This window comes from Littorina saxatilis, linkage group LG1 (assembly GCF_037325665.1).
Source record: "Littorina saxatilis isolate snail1 linkage group LG1, US_GU_Lsax_2.0, whole genome shotgun sequence".
Taxonomy (NCBI): Eukaryota; Metazoa; Mollusca; class Gastropoda; order Littorinimorpha; family Littorinidae; genus Littorina; species Littorina saxatilis.
Genome location: NC_090245.1, coordinates 109,991,626 through 110,013,902, shown reverse-complemented (window position 1 = coordinate 110,013,902; position 22,277 = coordinate 109,991,626). Strand labels below are relative to the sequence as shown.

The following is a 22,277-nucleotide window of genomic DNA, read 5'->3' as shown; positions in this document are numbered from 1 at the left end:
TAAGGCCTTACAGAAATAAGGCCTTATTTCTCGTAAGGCCTTATTTTCAAATAAGGGCTTATTTTTTTATGCCCATATTTTTTTAAGGGCTTAAAGATTTAAGGCCTTAATAATGGAAAATAAGGCCTTATTTTAGAAATAAGGGCTTATTTTCAAAAATATGGGCATATTTTCAAAAATAAGGCCTTATTTTTTTAAGGGCTTATTTTTTGGATTTTTGACCCTTTGTGCCAAGGATACTGCTTGGCCTGTCTTGAGATGGTGAGCCGAAGTCATGATTACACCGGCGATTGTCCATTTCTATCCTGTGTATTATCAAACTAATCAAAATGATGTGTTGTGCTGGTTTTCAGGCCAGAATCGGCGGCACAGGCGTTCATACGACTCCTGGAAGACGATGAGAGCAATGGCGGACTGATGACGGTGGTGGCCGGGCGCGAACAGGGGCACTACAGGAAAAGACAACTCGTCGACGCCGACGGAGTTTCCAACCCGAGACTGGCTGATATCCCTTGGACTCCCACATAATGTATGAACTGAAGCTGCGACGAACAGCTTCTACGTCAGTTTTTGCGCTTATGATGAATGTTTAAATGAGATACTTATTGAAAAAAGAAATTGCAGATTCACAAGAAAGAATCAAACCAGAATCAATTACATAAACTGAGTAAAGTTGAACTGTTCACAGTTGTGTTGCTTCTAACGTGACTGCCAAATTGTGGGTTTCGACTGACTGTGGATTATACATGTGTCTCCCCTTGCTGCTGAAATGTACTTTCTGACCGTGCATATTTCCGCCCTGGCTGTGTGTGTGTGTGTGTGTGTGTGTGTGTGTGTGTGTGTGTGTGTGTGTGTGTGTGTGTGTGTGTGTGTGTACGGGTGTGTCATTCTGTCAGTAGCCTACACGGTGTGTGTGTGTTTTTCAGAGTGTGTATCTGTGTCGGCCGTTGTGTTGGTACACTGTGCTGGGGGTAAAGTCTGTGTCGGCCGGTGTGTTGGTACACTGTGCTGGGGGTAAAGTCTGTGTCGGCCGTTGTGTTGGTACACTGTGCTGGGGGTAAAGTCTGTGTCGGCCGTTGTGTTGGTACACTGTGCTGGGGGTAAAGTCTGTGTCGGCCGTTGTGTTGGTACACTGTGCTGGGGGTAAAGTCTGTAGTGTCACTTGTACCTTTCAGACACAGTAACAGATATAGCCGCAGTACAGGCCCTGTAACTTTAACACACACACACACACACACACACACACACACACACACGGCGCACACACACTCTCACTCTCACACGCGCACACACACACACACACACACACACACACACACACACACACGGCGCACGCACACTCTCACTCACACACACACACACACACACACACACACACACACACACACACACACACACACACACACACACCGGCCAAACATCGAGAAAGTAAAACAAATCAGTCATGTCAATAATGATCAAGTTCAAGACTGAAATGTAAATCGTTCCGTCACTGAGTCTACAGTCCACTATGCAGATGTGTTTCTCTTACACAAAAGTAAGGATTATGGAATTAATCGAATTTCAAAATTAAAACATCGATTTGCATTTTGCTTCACGGCTTTCCAAAACAATGCCAAAGTTCTCTCAGCCCGGCTACAAAGTTAGTTTGGTACCCGGCAATAACTTCCTTTGCCACAAGCAAACAAACAACATAATTGTCGGACCAGATAAAAACTAGTCTCATTCACACCCTCTGGCGTTGTCCCGTGGTTTCCTCTCTACCGCCCCTCCCCCTTCTCCCTTCGGCATCGCACAACAACTCCACGTGCTTTCACGCACAGAAGAGCGCCTTCGCTTCCCTGCCGACAACAATGGCGGTAAGTTTCAATCATCACAAACGAAACTCGTTGCTCAGTCGTTTCACACTTCATGAGTCAGATAATGTTGTTTGCTTTGAGTACAGACACACGTGGTACATTTGGCTCGGTATAATCATTCAGTAATAACCTGTGAGATGGCATTCACTGATACAACAATCGGCGACACAGAGCGAGTGAAGTCAGTGCGAGTACGAACACGCATTTCAATGGAAGTGTCGTCTGCTCGCATTCTGTCAGATCGCTCGCTGCTTTGAATGCTCTTTTCTTTGCACTGTGTCGATCATTTTGCGCTTCGCGTTGATCGATTCGTTGAAAGGGCAGCGAGCTCAAAGCCTGAATCAGCAAATGATCACGGAGAAAACAAAAATTATTCATGTAGAAAGATTTAGGTGAAACTCCTAGAACATGATGGTTGCGTTATGAGAGAGGCTGTTATCAGTTGAAGTCAGTTTCACCCTATGAGAACAGCAGTTTGGATGAGTTGTTCTAACCGGTGTTGACCACTACCCTGCCCTTGTCCTTATTATCTTACAGTCATTCTCCTTCTATTGTTTCCTTTTTCACATTTCAAAATAATAATACTAACTAAATTTAGTACAACCCAGGACTTGCCCATGAAAAAGTAAACATTTGTTTTCTTTTAATTAAGTAATAAAGTGATTTTAGAAACCATTCAAACCCTCACAAACTTAAGAAGTGAATTCCTTGAAATGGCTTTCCCATTTAACTACTGATTTGGGTCAGTTTTGTTCATGTCTGCCCATCTTCACGCACAAGTTTCCATATTGCACTTGATCTACAATCAGCTTTGTACATTACCAAATGGATTAGTAAATCAACATGCAAGGTATTTTTTTTAAATGGATAAGCAATCAACATCAAAGGTATATTTAAATTTGACCAAATTAATAAGTAAATCCTTATTAACAGTATTTTTAGATTTGTACAAATGTATAAGTAGACCATCATCATAGGTATTTTTAGATTTGTACAAATGTATAAGTAGACCATCATCATAGGTATTTTTAGATTTGTACAAATGCATAAGTAAATCAACATCATAGGTAATTTTTAGATTTGTACAAATGCATAAGTAAATCAACATAAAGGTATTTTTAGCATTTTTACAAATGAATAAGTAAATCAGTATTAAAGGTATTTTTAATGCTGTTTTTCTGCAGGTACAAAGGTGTGGAAATGTAAGGTCTCAGCTCAGCATAAGCGTATAAAGGTGCATTCAACATTTCTACCTGGGTAAACCAACATGATGCATGGACTGTCTCCACAATGCGTGATCGCAGCGTGTTGAAGTGGAGTTTGACTGGGTGAAGCTGCAGACTTTGCCATGAAAATGCTGACTACAGGTGACGACAAGGAGCCGTTGAAATGGCGCTTCTACCACAACTCATACCTGCCCGACCTCAGTACCACTGGCCTGGATGGCATGATGCAGGTATCACATTCACACCTTAATTCTTTCTTTCTTTTCTATTTTTCTGTTTGTTTGTTTTGTTTTTCTTTCTTTCTATAATGTCTTTCTTTCTTTCTTTTTTTCTTTCTTTCTTTTTTTCTTTCTTTCTTTCTTTCTTTCTTTTCTTTTGTGTTGTTGTTGTTTTGTAAGATTTGTGATCAGGCAACTTCACTTTCAGCTATTGATAATTTAACATTTAAAATGTCCATCCCATATTTCAGATCTTACAAACATGTGTCTGTGAGGTTGTTTTGTGCACATGCACACACACACACGCATGGGGATAACATTTGCCACTTCAGTTGTAACAACTGAATGCAAGTTTATGAACTTTTCACCCTTGATAATGAAGATATACCATGATCATGCAGATTTGATTTGATATGATTTCATTTATTTACATATGTACAGATTAAAGTTTACTTATTCATTGATCACTTCATGTGTTGTTTTTTATTGTGCAATTTGTTTTCTTATCATTTTCTCATTCTGTGTGTGACATGTATGTAGAACACATTTGTGTATCTCCCATTGTGAATGTTTTCTGAAGTTCTTCAGACTAGGGAATTATAAGTTCTGTCTTCAAAACAATAACATAAAAATAACCTCCCAGCTAGGGCATTCACCCAAATCAAGAAGAGCAACAATGACAACAGACCAGTTATTATACCAATGCAAACTCCTCTGAAATTGTTCATTCTTCCAGTTCACTTGAAATAGATAAATACTTGCAATTCACGTTCAATTATGTTTTGTCCAAGAAAGACAACTGCTTGGTGGTGAAGTAAGGGGGAAACCTCAGGTAAATAAGCAGCTTTACAAAACAAGACTCACACATGATTTGCTTAGATTGGCAGCCTACTATTACCATATATTTATTTGCACCACTGTCTGTCCGACTCTGAGGGCCTGCTCACAATGCCATTGTCAGGGAAAGAAATCAAACCTTAGAACCCCTTTCACGCTGCCACCCCCCTCCACCTCTTTGCTTATTGACAAAGCTTTACCCAGCTTGGCAAATCCACCTTTTTTGTCAATGGGGGTGGAGGGAGGGAATGAGGGTTCTGAAAAAGGTTACATGTTTAATATTATAAACCTTTCTTTACTTTAGCTGTTTGCTGTTTGGAATGTGAATTAGCAGTTAAGACTGCTCAGGACACAATTACAAGCACCATTTTCCCATTTACCTCCTCACAGCCAGTATGCTTTTTACAGTACCCATTGGATGCTAATGAATGTTGGGGAAGTGACAAGTGTATGTACAGTCCAGAGAGGAGACGGACATGGTGTGAGCTTGTCCAGGGGGGTATATGTGTGTGTGTGTGTGTGTGCGTGTGTGTGTGCGTGCGTGTGTGGGTGTGTGTGACCATGTTTGAATTTATTCGGATTTAGTTCTCTTTCCTTGTTTGTATTATGATTGTGTAAGTGTAAAGCGCTCTGGGCTCGTCACCACGAGGTTTACGCGCTATATAAGTAATCGTTATTATTATTATTATATGAACATCTCAGTGGCAGGGGGATGGAAGCACTAGTCTTGTTAATGAGTGGGAGTGTGTATGCGCGTGGTGTGCACGAGGATGTATGCACGTGAGTGATATTTGTAAATGTGTATTATTATAATATCATCTTTGTATTTATATTATTGAAATTGTTATATCTCGATGTACAGCGCTAAGAGCATAGTTAAATTTGTGAAGCGGCGCTATATAAGCTATCTTTATTATTATTATTATTATTATTATTATTATTAAGTGTGTGTAAAGCAGGGTTTGAATGTATATATGTGGAGAAAAGCGACTACAGGAATATTTTTGTCTTTTCTCCATATGCAATGTTCTTCTTAAAGTATATAGAGTGAAGAAGAAGAGAAGGCGTAGAGAGCAGAATATATTATCTAAGTTAGTATTGAAACTGTGTGGAATTAAGATTTACACTCTAAAATCATATTTGTTCTTTTGCTTAGTAAATGTTCGGAGATAGGTATGATATAGTACTTTTCTATTGTTCTCTTGCGGTAGAATTAATTGGTTAATTGGTTTTGACACGATGGCGCCGACAGAACTGACGGGATATGACCCCTAGGTCGTTTCTCCTGTCACGAATGTTTATGCACGTGGGCCGTCAATGACTGAGGGCATTGTTTTGCTATATTCACCTCCCTTCCCAACCCCCTTTCTTTTTTTTGACCTGATTCTTTATTTCTAATACAGGTCTATGATAATACTTGTTACACACAGACGAACACACATACATAGACACACATACACATACAGACACACTCTCTCTACTCTCTCTCTCTTTTCTTTTCTGTAGCTTTTATATCATTCTTTCTTTTACCTATGTATTCTATATAAATATGTATTCTGTATTCATTTGTTTAGTAGAATGTAGATTTTATGTTTATCATCTACATATGAGAAGCCTGTTCAATATACACTGTGTTTGATTGTGGTTAACTTGTAACTGCATACGGTGTTTGGTGTAACATGACTATTTTGCGAGGTAATAGTCAGAGGTTTTGCACTTTGTTCACAGTGTTGATAACCAATGAGTGTTTGGTATCAAACGATGCGTCGTAGAATTTCCATTTTATTGATGTATTTCTTTACAGCGTTTTTGATGTAGTTTTCTTTGTACAGGAGTTTTTGTGTATTTTTGAGGGATTTTAACTGTAGTTTCTATGGAGGCTGACAGCAGCCTCGAGACTCTCCCACCCCCCCCTCCCTCCCCATTTTGTTCTATGACGTTGATACGATCGCGCCGGCTTGACTGGCGGGGTTGTGAACCCAAAGTCACGCTCCTGTCACTTGCCACGAATTTGTTTTTGCACGTGGACTGACGTCAGGGAAGGTATATAAGCTGCTAGTTTTCAAGGTTCGGCGGGAGTCTTGGCAACCAACCTGGCTTAAGTGTCTAAATGGTATACCGGACTCCCCACCACCACTTAGGGTTACAGCATTGCTTCGGTGGGAATGGTTGTGGATGAGTCCAAACCTGAGTACTGAGAAGTATTTGTTGTCATCTCTAAATTGTCCTCCGGAGTTTTGGCAACCAACCTGGCTTAAGTGTCTAAATGGTATACCGGACTCCGCCCTGTGGACTGAACTGACAGGGTTAACAAAAAACGTTCCGCAGTCCCAGGTTACCACACGGCGAGTAAAGTGGCGTCGCTTTACTCTTTTACTTTATTTTTATCCAGGCCCCGAACCTCTGCCCAAATTTTCAGCCATTTCAGGACATAGGATATTGCTTTCAGTAGCGTATTTTGCTAAAGGTACCTACGGGTCATGCCCAATTTTTCAGCCATTTTAGGACTTAAAATATTTTTCGAATAGTAGGAAAATTACAGGAATAGAGTGAACCAATGTACAGATATATTTTCTGAAAAGAACCAACGCCTTGTATTGAGTTGTTTTTATGATTTGTTTTGATGCAATACAATTTCGAACTTTACCTGCCTCTTCTTGAGTTTATATTCTGTGTGTCTGTTTGTCCTGTCGTGTGATTGCCATCCTGACAAATGACCTTCAAACACGAATAACATCTAAGACACAGACACAGACAGTTAGAGTTAATGTGAAGCTAAGACCGCTCGGCTTTACAAATGGTGTCAGAAGTGGGATAAAGATTGGTTCATTGTAGGTTTTGGTAGCTTTTCATTTATTTTTACTTAGAAAGAGAAGATCCCTTCCCATCCCTTTGTTTTTATTTTATTTTTCTCAGTCACTTAGCCAGTGACTGTTTATTTTTCTGGACTGCTGCGAAGCAAGATGTCAGACCTTGGTTCACAAGAAGACCTGCGGGCGTCAGGCGGTACTGACGACAAGGGTCGTCGCCTACCTCCGTTGGACAGCGGGATCGAACTGACTGGCAGGGCTGTACCACAACAGACGCTTGCCTCGGCGAAGGATGACCATCACGGCAGGGCGTTCGACCGGACCCGCAGAGACGAGGAGATCACTTGGGGCAGCAGAACGGGACTCCTCGCCGATGACTGGGTGGAGGCCGAGACGCTTCTCGCCGGAGCTACTGGGCAAGGATCGCCGATGAGAGAACAGGGTGGCCAACTCCCTGGTTACCCATTCTCTCGACGAGGGGACAGCTCATCGCATCACTTCGCTTTACCAACGGGACAACTGGACAGACTACACATCTCACCGACGGATGGAGAGGATCGTCCCTCTCATCGTCTCCTTTCACCGATACGGGCACGGGGAAGCGAGCTCCTTGACTATGATTCTCCTCAACGCCAGGGGGAATCACTTCATCGTTTCGCTTCGACCACGGGACGGGAGACTAGGAGCACAGGCCCTGATCGCCCTCACGAAGACTTTCTTTCACGTCATTGGGCTTCGCCGACACGTCATTACATCGATCGACCAACGAGAGATTGGGGTGGCCAGAATCCTGGCTGCCCACATCATCTGCGGGAGACAGCTCCGGTGGAGCGAGGCACGAACAGAAAACCACTTAACTTCGACGGAAAGTCAAGCTTCGGGGACCTCCGGGTCCAATTCGAGATTGTGGCAAAAATGAACGGTTGGTCGCAAGGGAGATGTGCAATGGAGATGGCTGCGTCTCTCAGGGACCAAGCCGTTTCCGTGTTGACGCTACTTGACCCTGACATGAGGGGAGACTACAGAGCTCTGGTCGACGCACTTGAATCAAGATTTGAATCACGTCATCAGACAGAAATGCATAGAGCGTCGCTCCGCAACAGAACCCGCAAAAGAGGAGAGTCCTTGTCAGCTTTGGCCCTGGACCTGAAGGGGATGACCAGGAGAGCTTACCCCACCGCCAGAGGCGAGCTTTGGGAACAGTTGACTGTGACAAGCTTTCTGGATGGCTAAGCCGACGTCGACATGGAGTGGGCTGTTCTTCAAGGAAAGCCGACTACGGTAGAAGAGGCGGTCACTCTGGCGACTCAGTTTGAGTCATTCAAGAAAGCTTGGTCCAGACGGCGGGAAAAAGACGAACCAGAGCTCTATCTCGTCCAAGAGAAGACAAACTCCAAGGACAACACTACGAAAGATAAAGACAACAGACACAAATGCTATTTCTGTAACAGCCCTCTGCACCTGATCGAGAATTATGCCGAACGGATCGAAGGACTGAGGCGAACACAACCGCAGGCACGGGGACGTAACCGGAAGTCGGGAAACGAGCAGTAGTCGACACCGGAGGTCACGTGTCGGCTGGAGAAGAAGAAGACGAACGACCTGACATTGAACACGGACCAGGCAAGAAGCACACCAACGCAGATGCCCTGTCTTGACGCCCGTGTCACCAGGAAGACTGCAATCATTGCGAGAGAAAGGAAGAACAGGCGGCATTTCTGCGGGCAGTGCATGACGTCAGACAAACTTCAGGCAACAGAAAGGACCCAGACAGAGCCTGATGTGGGGATGGATCACGAAATGACGAGTGTAGAGGCAGACAACAGCGAAAGGAGAGACAGCAGACCTACGTCATCGCCTGCTGGAGAGACTGAGATTTGACCATTAGAGGAGACTGAGGGGTTCACGATGGAGTAGACAGCGTCTGGCCAGAGCTGATGAAACATTTGGTTTTTTTCTTGTTGCAACAACTTACTACAGAAGAGTCATATACACTCTGCCATGGGTGTAGTTCAACAACCTGCGGGGGATTGGATTGGGAACCGTCTTGACCTGGTGTCACACTAGGTGGCACTGGAGGGTATGGTACAGAAGACCTACCAGAGGACAGGCAAGGCAAGCATAACCGAAAGAGCGGTTTGAGCGGCGTGTGCTGGACCTATGCGGCCACATAGGTCGGGTGGGCTGATCAACTGGAGAGCTAAGTGCATCCAGCAGCGAGGGAGCCTGAGAGATGGACTTCTCGGAAGGGGACTTAGATTACAACGAGGGGTCCCGAAGACACGCATCGGTCACCAATCCATGAACTTATTGCAGGGACCGAGAAGGTTGTCAAAGAAAGGAACACAGAACCTCAAATCTCTTCGAAAATCATTATCAAAATCTACGGTGGCAGTCAACGACACCACTACCTTTGTCCCGGTGAAGACACGGCGGTCGACCTGGGATGCCAGCTGCGTCTCGGCGTTAAACGGTGCTCCAGCTGGGGGTCGTCCGGAGGCGGATGTTTCACCGAGGTCGACGCCTTGGCAGTGACAGAAGAAACGGAGGGAGCAACTGCCTGGCGCCGCGAGGACGCGCCAGTCGATGTTGATGTTGTTGCTGTGACGGAGGGAGCTGTCTGGCGCCGCGAGGACGCGCCAGCCGATGTTGATGTCGTTGCTGTGACGGAGGGAGCTGTCTGGCGCCGCGAGGACGCGCCAGCCGATGTTGATGTCGTTGCTGTGGCGGAGGGAGCTGTCTGGCGCCGCGAGGACGCGCCAGCCAATGTTGATGTCGTTGCTGTGACGGATGGAGCGTCAGAGTGACGTAACATCCTCGTCGTCAACGCCGCATCCGTGATGTCGCCGCAACTCCAACAACGATGACGTCAACGATCGAAGGTTTTATTATGTAGAGCATCAAAGACATTGAGTTAAACAGTTACATGAGTCAATTAGGATTGTTTTCAAAAGAAGGAGAAAGACAGACGTTAGCTATAGAGGAGTTACCGCGTTGTGTGTGTGCGATTCAAAGACTGCTACGATGGGGACGGACAACAGATGCGGTGTTCATGTACACTTACGACTGGTAAGAGTATACATTTTGTCTTTTTATTTTGTTAAAGGTTTCTCGTACTTGCTGAAATGTTGAACATGAATACGTTGGAGAAAACTGGTTTTGTTGGTTGTTATTTCTTTTGAATGTTGCTGGGAATTTCGTTTACACATGTTTTTGATTTCAATGCTGAGTAACCATGGCGAAGTAAATCGGTGTGTGGTTTTTTTTTTTTAAATGGAACAGAAGACTAGAGTGGAAATTCTAACGTTCTTTTAAAATAATTTTGTGTCACTATAACAGTTTTTTTGTTTTCGTTGTTTTTACTGTAACCTGTCGCGAAGAATCCAAATTATTTCGACGTTTTTTTTAATTTCCCTCCTTTTTGGTGTCGGCGTAAGAAGCAATAATCGCATTATTTTAATATTTTTGTGTAACAATATATTTTTTCTTTTTTTGTTTGCAATTTATTATGATAATAGAACTGAGAAGCTGAGAGAGGTGTTTTTTATTTTGAGTTGGAATCCCATAAGAACGAACAGAGGTTGTTGGTTCGGCGTTACTAATGGTGTTGCTAACGCAAATCTTATTCTTCCGCTCGTTTTTTACATTTGGTGTCAGAAGCAAAAGAAAGAGAGAGGCATTGGTGTTTCACTGGTTTTCTGTAAATATGAGTTTTGTTTTGTGTAAAAGGATGAGTACTTATAGTGTTTGATGTATACTTTAAGCAGGAATATATTTTTGCTTTTGCTTTAAGAAGTTTCAATACCCTCGGTCATTTTCAGTTTGAGGGCAAACTGTTTTTGTGGAGGGGGGCATTGTGGAGAAAAGCGACTACAGGAATATTTTTGTCTTTTCTCCATATGCAATGTTCTTCTTAAAGTATATAGAGTGAAGAAGAAGAGAAGGCGTAGAGAGCAGAATATATTATCTAGGTTAATATTGAAACTGTTTGGAATTAAGATTCACACTCTAAAATCATATTTGTTCTTTTGTTTAGTAAATGTTTGGAAATAGGTATGATACGGTCCCGTTTTCTATTGTTCTCTTGCGGTAGAATTAATTGGTTAATTGGTTTTGACACGATGGCGCCGACAGAACTGACGGGATATGACCCCTAGGTCGTTTCTCCTGTCACGAATGTTTATGCACGTGGGCCGTTAACTGACTGAGGGCATTGTTTTGCTATATTCACCTCCCTTCCCAACCCCCTTTCTTTTTTTTGACCTGATTCTTTATTTCTAATACAGGTCTATGATAATACTTGTTACACACAGACGAACACACATACATAGACACACATACACATACAGACACACTCTCTCTACTCTCTCTCTCTTTTCTTTTCTGTAGCTTTTATATCATTCTTTCTTTTACCTATGTATTCTATATAAATATGTATTCTGTATTCATTTGTTTAGTAGAATGTAGATTTTATGTTTATCATCTACATATGAGAAGCCTGTTCAATATACACTGTGTTTGATTGTGGTTAACTTGTAACTGCATACGGTTTTTGGTGTGACATGACTATTTTGCGAGATAATAGTCAGAGGTTTTGCACTTTGTTCACAGTGTTGATAACCAATGAGTGTTTGGTATCAAATGATGCGTCGTAGAATCTCCATTTTATTGATGTATATCTTTATAGCGTTTTTGATGTAGTTTTCTTAGTACAGGAGTTTTTGTGTATGTTTGAGGGGTTTTAACTGTAGCTTCTATGGAGGCTGATAGCAGCCTCGAAACTCTCCCCCCTCCCTCCCCATTTTGTTCTATGACGTTGATACGATCGCGCCGGCTTGACTGGCGGGGTTGTGAACCCAAAGTCACGCTCCTGTCACTTGCCACGAATTTGTTTTTGCACGTGGACTGACGTCAGGGAAGGTATATAAGCTGCTAGTTTTCAAGGTTCGGCGGGAGTCTTGGCAACCAACCTGGCTTAAGTGTCTAAATGGTATACCGGACTCCCCACCACCACTTAGGGTTACAGCATTGCTTCGGTGGGAATGGTTGTGGATGAGTCCAAACCTGAGTACTGAGAAGTATTTGTTGTTTTCTCTAAACTGCCCTCCGGAGTTTTGGCAACCAACCTGGCTTAAGTGTCTAAATGGTATACCGGACTCCGCCCTGTGGACTGAACTGACAGGGTTAACAAAAAACGTTCCGCAGTCCCAGGTTACCACACGGCGAGTAAAGTGGCGTCGCTTTACTCTTTTACTTTATTTTTATCCAGGCCCCGAACCTCTGCCCAAATTTTCGGCCATTTTAGGACATAGGATATTGCTTTCAGTAGCGTATTTTGCTAAGGGTACCTACGGGTCATGCCCAAATTTTCAGCCATTTTAGGACTTAAAATATTTTTCGAGTAGTAGGAAAATTACAGGAATAGAGTGAACCAATGTACAGATATATTTTCTGAAAAGAACTACGCCTTGTATTGAGTTGTTTTTATGATTTGTTTTGATGCAATACAATTTTGAACTTTACCTGCCTCTTCTTGAGTTTATATTCTGTGTGTCTGTTTGTCCTGTCGTGTGATTGCCATCCTGACAAATGACCTTCAAACACGAATAACATCTAAGACACAGACACAGACAGTTAGAGTTAATGTGAAGCTAAGACCGCTCGGCTTTACATATATATATATATATAATTATACTGTAACAGTAAACACTACCTGTTGTAGTGAAGACTACCTGTTATTGTACAATGTACAGCTTAGGGGCTGTGTGACTCTACATTTATATGTGTGCTTGTTGCTTCCATGAGTCGGTGTTCTCTGTTGTGTAACAGTGGGGGGCTTTGTCTGATCCGATTTTAAAGAAGCAAGATTCCAACATTATTCTTGTTCAAATTCACGACACCTTTACAAAGGTCATAGACTCATACACAGACATATTCACACAGAACCCTCTCCCTTTACCCCCCCCCCCCCCCATTCAACCCATTCACACACACAGTTACAGACTAACTTGTACATGCAAGCATGCACGCACGCACACACACACACACAATCTCTCTCTCTCTCTCTCTCTCTCTCTCTCTCTCTCTCTCTCTCTCATCTCTCTCTCTCTCTCTCTCTCTCTCTCTCTCTCTCTCTCTCTCACCAGGCAGTGTTAAGTATGCTGTGATGATAGATGCGTTGGTTGCGTTATCTGTTTTTGCTATATTGAAATGTGTATGTGCGGATTCCACCCCTAATATGAATTTACTGATAATGCATGAAGTGTGTGTCAGACAGAAAGAGCGTTCTGATAAATACAGACCTCCCACAAAGTTGTGCCAACAGTCCATAAAAACACACTGGTGAAGTATTATGCAGTGTTCACCTCAACTGGGCATAGGCCTGTCTCTTTCTATCACTTTGCATTTCCACGTTCCAATCCCCAACGAGGCAGCATAATTGACAAGACGATGTTGTTCGCCATCCGGACAAAGATGGAGAACTACATATGTTAAGTTGTTTGTATTTGTTTGCTAGCGTTTTGTCTGCTGGGGGGGGGGGGGGGGGGGGGGCATAGGCTTGATAGTACTGTGGAAAGTAGATATTTGGAAGATGCACAGCAACACTGGAATGAAGCAGATGGTTGTTGCCTTAGTAACGCGTTCTCTCTCTGTCTCATTGTCGTTTTCTATTGCAAGACAAGGCATTGGCCATTGTGCCTTTGCCCTTATAAAGTAAAGTTCAGTCAGTCAATTTCTATTCACTCTTTCCTGTTCTGTACGATTTGCGGCATCGTGTGCTTATATCTGCAACTCTGAATTTCATCAGGCCTCTCTCCGGTGGTTATATCTGCAACTCTGAATGTCATCAGGCCTCTCTCCAATGGTTTTATCTGCAACTCTGAATTTCATCAGGCCTCTCTCCGATGCTTATACCTGCAACTCTGAATTTCATCAGGCCTCTCTCCAATGGTTATATCTGCAACTCTGAATTTCATCAGGCCTCTCTCCGATGCTTATATCTGCAACTCTGAATTTCATCAGGCATCTCTCCAATGGTTATATCTGCAACTCTGAATTTCATCAGGCCTCTCTCCAGTGGTTATATCTGCAACTCTGAATTTCATCAGACCTCTCTCCAATGGTTATATCTGCAACTCTGAATTTCATCAGGCCTCTCTCCAATGGTTATATCTGCAACTCTGAATTTCATTAGGCCTCTCTCCAATGGTTATATCTGCAACTCTGAATTTCATTAGGCCTCTCTCCAATGGTTATATCTGCAACTCTGAATTTCATTAGGCCTCTCTCCAATGGTTATATCTGCAACTCTGAATTTCATCAGACCTCTCTCCAATGGTTAATATCCACAGACGGAAGAATGTTTCCTATTTTATTGTTTAAACATTTTGCTGACCTGTGCCACACGACATGATCTGGTCCCACAGGGAAGGCGCGAGATTGATTGATTTGCAGGACGAAGTGTGGCGACAAAGGTGCAAGTGGTGGTGTCGTTGTCACCTGATCATTGATCCGTGTCCCCAGGGACAGGTAGCCTTTCACCTATGGCCGGGGGATTAGTCTTTATTGATCTCTTTCACGGCCTGTTTGTTGAGGAGGTCTTCTGAGAGAGAGAGATAATGGGGGCGGGGGGTGCATGTGAAAGGGACGGGGGTGTGATTGCAAAAGAAATGAATCAGTGTAGGACTGTGATATTCTTCTTCTTCTTTTATGCGTATGCTGTCCAGTGTTGTTTTTAAATTAATGTTGTTGATCAGTGTGTATAAATGATAGGTGTGTTGGTGTATATGGCTGGATTGAAATGTTTCTTAACCGCAATGTCATCACAAATTCCCAACCTTGGGCAATTAAAGATTCTGTATTCTGTCTTCGTCTTCTTCTTCTTCTTCTTCTTCTTCTTCTTCTTCTTCTTCTTCTTCTTCTTCTTCTTCTTCTTCTTCTTCTTCTTCTTCTTCTTCTTTTCTTCTTCTTCTTCTTCTTCTTCTTCTTCTTCTTCTTCTTCTTCTTCTTCGTCTTCTTCTTTTTCTTCTTCTTCTTCTTCTTCTTCTTCTTCTTCTTCTTCTTCTTCTTCTTCTTTTTCTTCTTCTTCTTCTTCTTCTTCTTCTTCTTTTGTGTTCATGGACTTAAACTCCCCCGTACATTCGTGTTTTTACACGAGCGGACTTTTACGTATGTGACCGTATTTAGCCCGTCATTTAGGCAGCTATGCTCCGATTTCGGGGGAGGATTGCGATATAAAATGAACGAGAGAGTATAGGGACAAGGTAGAATTTTAGAGAAGGATAAATAAATATTATGTGCATTTCAGAAAATAAGGCTTGATTAAAGTTTGTTTGTTGAGAAGTGTTGGTGAGGGAGCAGACGGTCCTCACAGAGTTGTTCCCTTCGGTCCAGGACATGGACACTGAAAAAAGGAGATGTCACTCTCTCTGACAACAGTTGGTGTATATATATATGTCGTGCCCAATTCACAGAATTGCCAAATTCGCGGAATTTGCAACATTTTTGCCACATTCGCGTAATCGCTTGTATAACTGTGTTTTAATTTTAAATGTGTCAAGCGCAAAGAGCATAATTGTAAAGTTATGATGTTGCGCTATATAAATGCTCATTTATTATTATTATTATTATCATTAATCGGCAAAACGTCTTTGATTTCGAGAAATCGGAAGCGATTTGCCGACTATGCGAAATGGCTTCTAAAACTTGCCTATTTCGCGAAACCGACAGCTATTTCTGCGGAATCGGCAGCTGATTACACAACTGAGCAAGTTACCCATTTAGCGATATCGGCAATAGTGAATTTCAATGTTTTAATTGGGTCTGTTTTTTTTGATTGTACGACCCAAATAATGTTTTCTGCTCTGGCTTTAAATGACAAACAATGTCGTATTCACGGGGGAGCGGGGATTGCGGGATCCCGTCACTGTGTCAGCAGCGTGTCCAGTCTTGCCAAACCCCCCACCCCCCCCCCCCCCCCCCCCCCCCCCCCCCCCGCCATCTCGCACCTTTCTACGGTCGGTTCCAGCCTTTCAGAACACAGACACACGCTGACAGCCGGCGGTGGAAGTTAAACGGGTGTACGTTTTTGACAGGCAAGGTGTGAGTCGGGTATGTGTTGTGCTGAGTGAAAAAGGTATTCCTGTTGGTGGCTGTTCTCTTTGGTGGGAGCTTCGTGTCAACAGTTCAAGTGTCATTGTCGGCGTTGTAAACCGTAGACTTTACGGGGGGTATATCTTGGAACGTTCAACGAGTGTTACTCTCTCTCTCTCTCTCTCTCTCTCTCTCTCTCTCTCTCTCTCTCTTACACACGCACTCGCGCGCACACACACACACACGCAAAGATAGAGAGAGGTTCTCTTGCGCACTGTTGCCTATTTGTCAACCGATCAAGTCACTTACTTGGCCCCCTCCATACCACGAGGCCGCCACCCCCCCCCCCCCCCTCATCCCGTCCTCTTCTGCCACCGCCACCACTACCCCACTTTCTCCTAGACCCTGGTCGCACTGGAGTCTTTCATTGCATTGTGCAGGTCGCACAATACATTAGTGGCTGCAACTCTAATGGCCCTAAATGGCTTTTTTCACAACCGACAGCGATAAGCCTGTAGCTGCCACATAGGTAAGGCCGTCTTTATAACAGATTACAATTCAATACCAAAGCCCCGTTCACACAAGACTAAAAGGAAAAGAACGTTGATTTCCCCCTCCCGGGTTAAAATGTTTGGGTAGAGGTTAAGTTGGTGGGGTGGCAAGCACGGCGAAGGTTGGAGGTAGTCTCGCGGAGTTTTGTCATTCTGTGCAATGAATCTGCTGGGTCCAGGCAATCCGGACTGATCGAAGTCACTGAGTTGTGTCAGTGATCGAACAACCACTGCTTACATTTTCACTGAGTTATGAGAGTGAGTTTCACTGAGGTATGTCAGTGATTGAACCACTGCTCAAAGTTCCACTGAGGTATGTCAGTGATTGAACCACTGCTCAAAGTTCCAATGAGGTATGTCAGTGATCGAACCACTGCTGAAAGTTTCACTGAGGTATGTCAGTGATTGAACCACTGCTGAAAGTTTCACTGAGGTATGTCAGTGATCGAACCACTGCTGAAAGTTTCACTGAGGTATGTCAGTGATTGAACCACTGCTCAAAGTTCCACTGAGGTATGTCAGTGATCGAACCACTGTTGCCGACTGCTGAAAAGTTTCACTGAGTAATGAGAGTGATCGAACAACCACTGCTGAACGTTTCACTCAGTTCGGAGCGGGCACCAAGCTAGGACGGGCCAACTTTCCCCCATGGAGAACTATCGATTATCTATTGGATACTTTGAAACTCCAATGTAACACACTCGGTTCAAAGGCAACACTCTGCAAACACGTTTTCCTCTGGCACAAAATGCGCCTGAGCGCTTACTTGTAACGAGTTGTTTTCCAGAGAACACTTGTGGCTGTCGGTTTACACTCTGTTTCTCCTGGGATAAGAACAAGAATAATGTGTTTCGTATTGCGTGTGAGCTCCAATATCTCCGGTTGTCCTTTTTTGGTGTGAGTTGTCAGATTATTATGCGTGAAATTGAGGGATCTGCCATGGATTGTGTTGTGCTGTGTATAGCATTCCAATTCTTCACACAAATCTAAAATGGCAGGAGACAGTCTGTGGATGCGATGAAATCTTTAGGGGTGAAAATGTGTAGTTGACTAAACTTTGATCCTTGATTCCGCAAGCGTACCAGGACTCCCGGAGTATATGTGCAGGCAAGGCGACAAGAGTCTTCTGGATAAAGTGCTATCGTCTACAGCGCTGGGAAAAAGGCATGGCTCTAAGGACACATTTTACTGTCATCATTGGTTGATCTGAAAATCTTGCGTCCATGTGAAATGCTGTGCGTTGATTGCTTTTAAATGCACGTGAAATTTGATTCCAATTGTCGAAATAATTACCTGTCCGGTTTTGAACTGAAAATTAAGAAAAAAAGAAGATGAAACGAAAAATACCCTGACTTGGTGTCAGATCTACTTGACCAACATACAGACGCCTCTTTGTTTTGCGTGGGTATGAAATATGGAGCGTTGTGAGTGCGGTATTGCCCGTGGAAAGTGGTTATAGCTTGTGATTTATGGCTGTGGAGAGAGTATTGGTCGTGTCGATAGCCCCAGTAGTGGGCCAGTGAAGGGCTCTCGGTGCCACCCGCTCTCCAGCCGACACAGCCATGATTCGTGGAGACTTCGTCCTTAACCTGAGAAACGTCGTCAAGTCCAGAGAGGTAGGATTGACTTTCTGTCTAATTCTTTTGAGTTTGATACTGTAGTTTGTCTTGCTTGCTTTTTACATTTAGTCAAGTTTTGACTAAATGTTTTAACATAGAGGGGGAATCGAGACGAGGGTCGTGGTGTGTGTGTGCGTGTGTGTGTGTGTAGAGCGATTCAGAGTAAACTACTGGACCGATCTTTATGAAATGTTACATGAGAGTTCCTGGGTATGATATCCCCAGACGTGTTTTTCATTTTTAGGATAAATGTCTTTGATGACGTCATATCCGGCCGTTCGTGAAAGTTGAGGCGGCACTGTCACGCTCTAATTTTTCAACCAAATTGGTTGACATTTTGGTCAAGAAATCTTCGACGAAGCCCAGACTTCGGTATTGCATTTCAGCTTGGAGGCTTAAAAATTAATTAATGAGTTTGCTCATTAAAGTTGTCATTAAAATCGATTTTTTGCAAACAGATTTAAAATTTATTGCATCGTATTCTTCATCACAATCTGAATCTAAAAATATATACAAATGTCATGTTTACTCTTAAAATGTGACCACAATGAACGAAAATAGATTAATTAGTCTTACGATTAAAATTTAAGAAATCGATCCAAAAAAGATTTCATCTTATTCTTTATCATTTCCTGATTCCAAAAACATATAGATATGATAGGTTGTATTCAAAACAAGTTTAGAAAGTTAACAACAATAGAGAAAAGCGCTTTCCTGCTTGGCATCTCTGTATAGATCTCTTAATCTTATACACTACCGCGCTAATCTGGCGTGTCAATATCACTACGTTTTGCACGTGGGAGGTGAGCGATTTCCTTCACGCGGGGATTGACGAAGCTATATGTAGTCTTGGTAAAACAATACAGTGCGTTCAGTTTCATTCCGTGAGTTCAACAGCTTGACTAAATGCAGTAATTTCGCCTTACGCGACTTGTTTATTCTCTCGGCATGTCTGTCTGTCTGTCTACCTCTCTCTCCCTCTGTGTCTCTTATCTCTTTCTCTGACACACACACACACATACACACACACACACACACACACACACACACACACACACACACACACACACACACACACAAACACTCTCTCTCTCTCCAACACACACACACTCTGTCTCTCCAACACACACACACGCATACACACACACACACACACAAACACTCTCTCTCCAACACAAACACACTCTGTCTCTCCAACACACACACAAACACTCTCTCTCTCTCCAACACACACACACACACACACACACACACACACACACACACACACACACAAACACTCTCTTTCCAACACACACACACACACACAAACACACTCTCTCCAACACACACACACAAACACACTCTCTCCAACACACACACACAAACACTCTCTCTCTCCAACACACACACTCACACACAAACACACTCTGTCTCTCCAACACACACACACACACACACACAAACACTCTCTCTCTCCAAAACACACACACACACACACACACAAACACACTCTCTCCAACACACACACACACACACAAACACACTCTCTCCAACACACACAAACACACTCTCTCCAACACACACACACACACACACACACACACACACACACACACACACACACACACTCTCTCTCTCTCTCTCTCCAACACACACACACACACACGCACAAACACACTCTCTCCAACACATACACAAACACACTTTCCAACACACACACACACACACAAACACTCTCTCTCTCTCCAACACACACACACTCACACACAAACACAAACACTCTCTCTCTCTCTCCAACACACACACACACACACACACACACACACACACACACACACACACACACACACACACACACACACACATTCTGCCTCCGCGTTTAGCTGGTGTTGATTTTGTCTGTTACTTTAAAATGGTTGCTGTTTTTCAACGCTTTCGAGGTCAGCCTTTGCTCTCGTTTAATTTTTTGTTAGGGAAAGGGTTCTCTCTAGCGTGCTTATGTTTATCTTGTGTTGAAAGAAATTCGATGTTAACATATTGCACGTGTGTTTGATATGCATGTACGCGTCCCAATTTTGCCACATTGTTTGTGTGGTATAAAATAGGGGTGCATACGTCATGCCTACTACCTGAATGTAACTTTAGGATTGGATTTAGTGAGTGCTCAGTCACTTTAATGCAGGCACAAGGGCACGCAGAGAAATGTCAACATGTGACTTAACATTGACAGTGGTATTCGGTCCAGACAATGTCTTAGACTATCTGTGGGACTCCGGATTCAACCGTGCATATGCAACGTTTTATTTTCCATCAGTCATGTTCATCTACGATTTGTTTTCCATCAGTCATATCTGTTACTTATTACTAAACCTTTACACTGAGTGATATAACGTTTGTGAATTAACAAAGGCGATCTGCTTGAGCGGGGCTTAATTTATCCCTGTCGTAGAAATGATTTGAATTCGAATCGTGCTTCTGTGTTTAAGAGAAAATGGAGAGAGAAAAACCCGAGTGCATGATCTTGACTTATTGCAAGCACAAGGGTTTCTCAATAGGTGAATAGTGAAGGGGGTGATACCGAGCAGTGTGTCAGACATGATGATATTGCAGCACGAGGGTTTGTCGATAGGGGAAAAGTGAAGGGGGTAATATCGAGGTATATAGCTATTCTGATGAACACGTGGGGGAATTCGGGGGCTGTGATTGGATGGGCTCTTCCGATTATCAAAGCATAATGCTACGGAAGTCGGCCATTTTTCTCAATATCCAAAAGCATATTGAGAAAAATGGCCGTTTTTCTCAATATCCAAAAGCATATTGAGAAAAATGGCCGACGCATGATTCTGGTTTACCCATCTGTACCACGGCGATGTTTCTATCGACAACAGCATACACTGAGAACTTAAAAAGCTGTTTCAACAACTGTGTTGAGAAGTCGAATGCACTTGGAGTCAGTTTTTCTTCCAAAGTCAGAAAGCGTGTAGCGTTGTGCATGTCTACGCGAACATGATGCGCGTAAGAAGTTTGTCTGCTATCAAAACCTGAGATCAACGCATCGACGCAAAAACTGTCATTTTGTAAGTTTGGAACAACAAATCAAGGTCAGAACAGCTATATAATCGCTATATTGTGTTTTCAGCGAAGCAATAGGCTCCGATATTTAGACTCGAACAAGTATAATGCGACTCGTCTTCGACTCGTCGCATTATACTTGTCTCGTCTAAATATCGGACCCTATTGCTACGCTGAAAACACAATAGCTGTTAATATTGTTATTTCATATGTTACGTGGATTTCCATTGGTCAATTGGGCAAAACTGAGCTCAGTGCAAAAGTGATATCGACGACATTTCCGTCGATATCAGTTTTGATATCGACGACCTCTTTATTGCTTCCCCACTTTAAAAACAAAAACGCCTAAATTTAAAAACAAACAAATATATATGAAAATGTAATTATCCCAGAATTTAGTTGAGCAAGTGACTAAAGACTTTTTGAAAGGAAAGACATTTTAAAATACTGAAAAGTACAAGAAAAGAGTGAACAAAAAGAAATAATAATCAGAGGGAGGGATATGGAAAAGCCAAAACTAAGACAAATACTTTTGTAATTTCTTTACAGTAAATACAAAATGTCCAGAGAATTAGCAATATATCTAACATTGACTGACTGTGTGATGATATCTTCTGCTATTGGTCTGTTTCGACAGTGATATCAAAATCTCGACCTCCGGTCTCGATTTTGATATCACTGTCTCAACAGACCATAGCAGAAGATATCATCACACAGTCCGTCAATATTGGGTAGTGTCACACATGATGATATAGCAGCAAGAGGGTTTCTCGATAGGTGAATAATGAAGGGGGCGATATCGAGCAGTGTGTCAGACATGATGATATTGCAGCACGAGGGTTTGTCGATAGGTGAATAGTGAAGGGGGCGATATCGAGCAGTGTGTCAGACATGATGATATTGCAGCAAGAGGGTTTCTTGATAGGTGAATATTGAAGGGGGTAATATCGAGCAGTGTGTCAAACACGGGTGATTATATTGAACAATATCCAGCGTTTGCCTAATGGTTG

General features: G+C 42.9%; 2 protein-coding genes across 2 annotated transcripts in view; both read left to right on the top strand.

Annotated features, from left to right (window-relative positions):
• The window catches only part of LOC138949932 (15-hydroxyprostaglandin dehydrogenase [NAD(+)]-like), a 34,487-nt gene extending 33,804 nt beyond the window's left edge, over window positions 1–683 (top strand). The window contains exon 7 of the mRNA XM_070321717.1: window positions 354–683. Coding sequence (XP_070177818.1) covers window positions 354–528 — 175 coding nt within the window. The 3' untranslated portion in view covers window positions 529–683. The remainder of the gene's footprint in view (window positions 1–353) is intronic.
• A 1,142-nt stretch (window positions 684–1,825) lies between these two features.
• LOC138949917 (protein Daple-like) overlaps window positions 1,826–22,277 on the top strand; it is a 110,831-nt gene continuing 90,379 nt past the window's right edge. Inside the window, exons 1-2 of the mRNA XM_070321703.1 lie at window positions 1,826–1,859; window positions 3,044–3,315. Of these exons, the coding sequence (XP_070177804.1) occupies window positions 3,208–3,315 (108 nt within the window). The 5' untranslated portion in view covers window positions 1,826–1,859; window positions 3,044–3,207. The remainder of the gene's footprint in view (window positions 1,860–3,043; window positions 3,316–22,277) is intronic.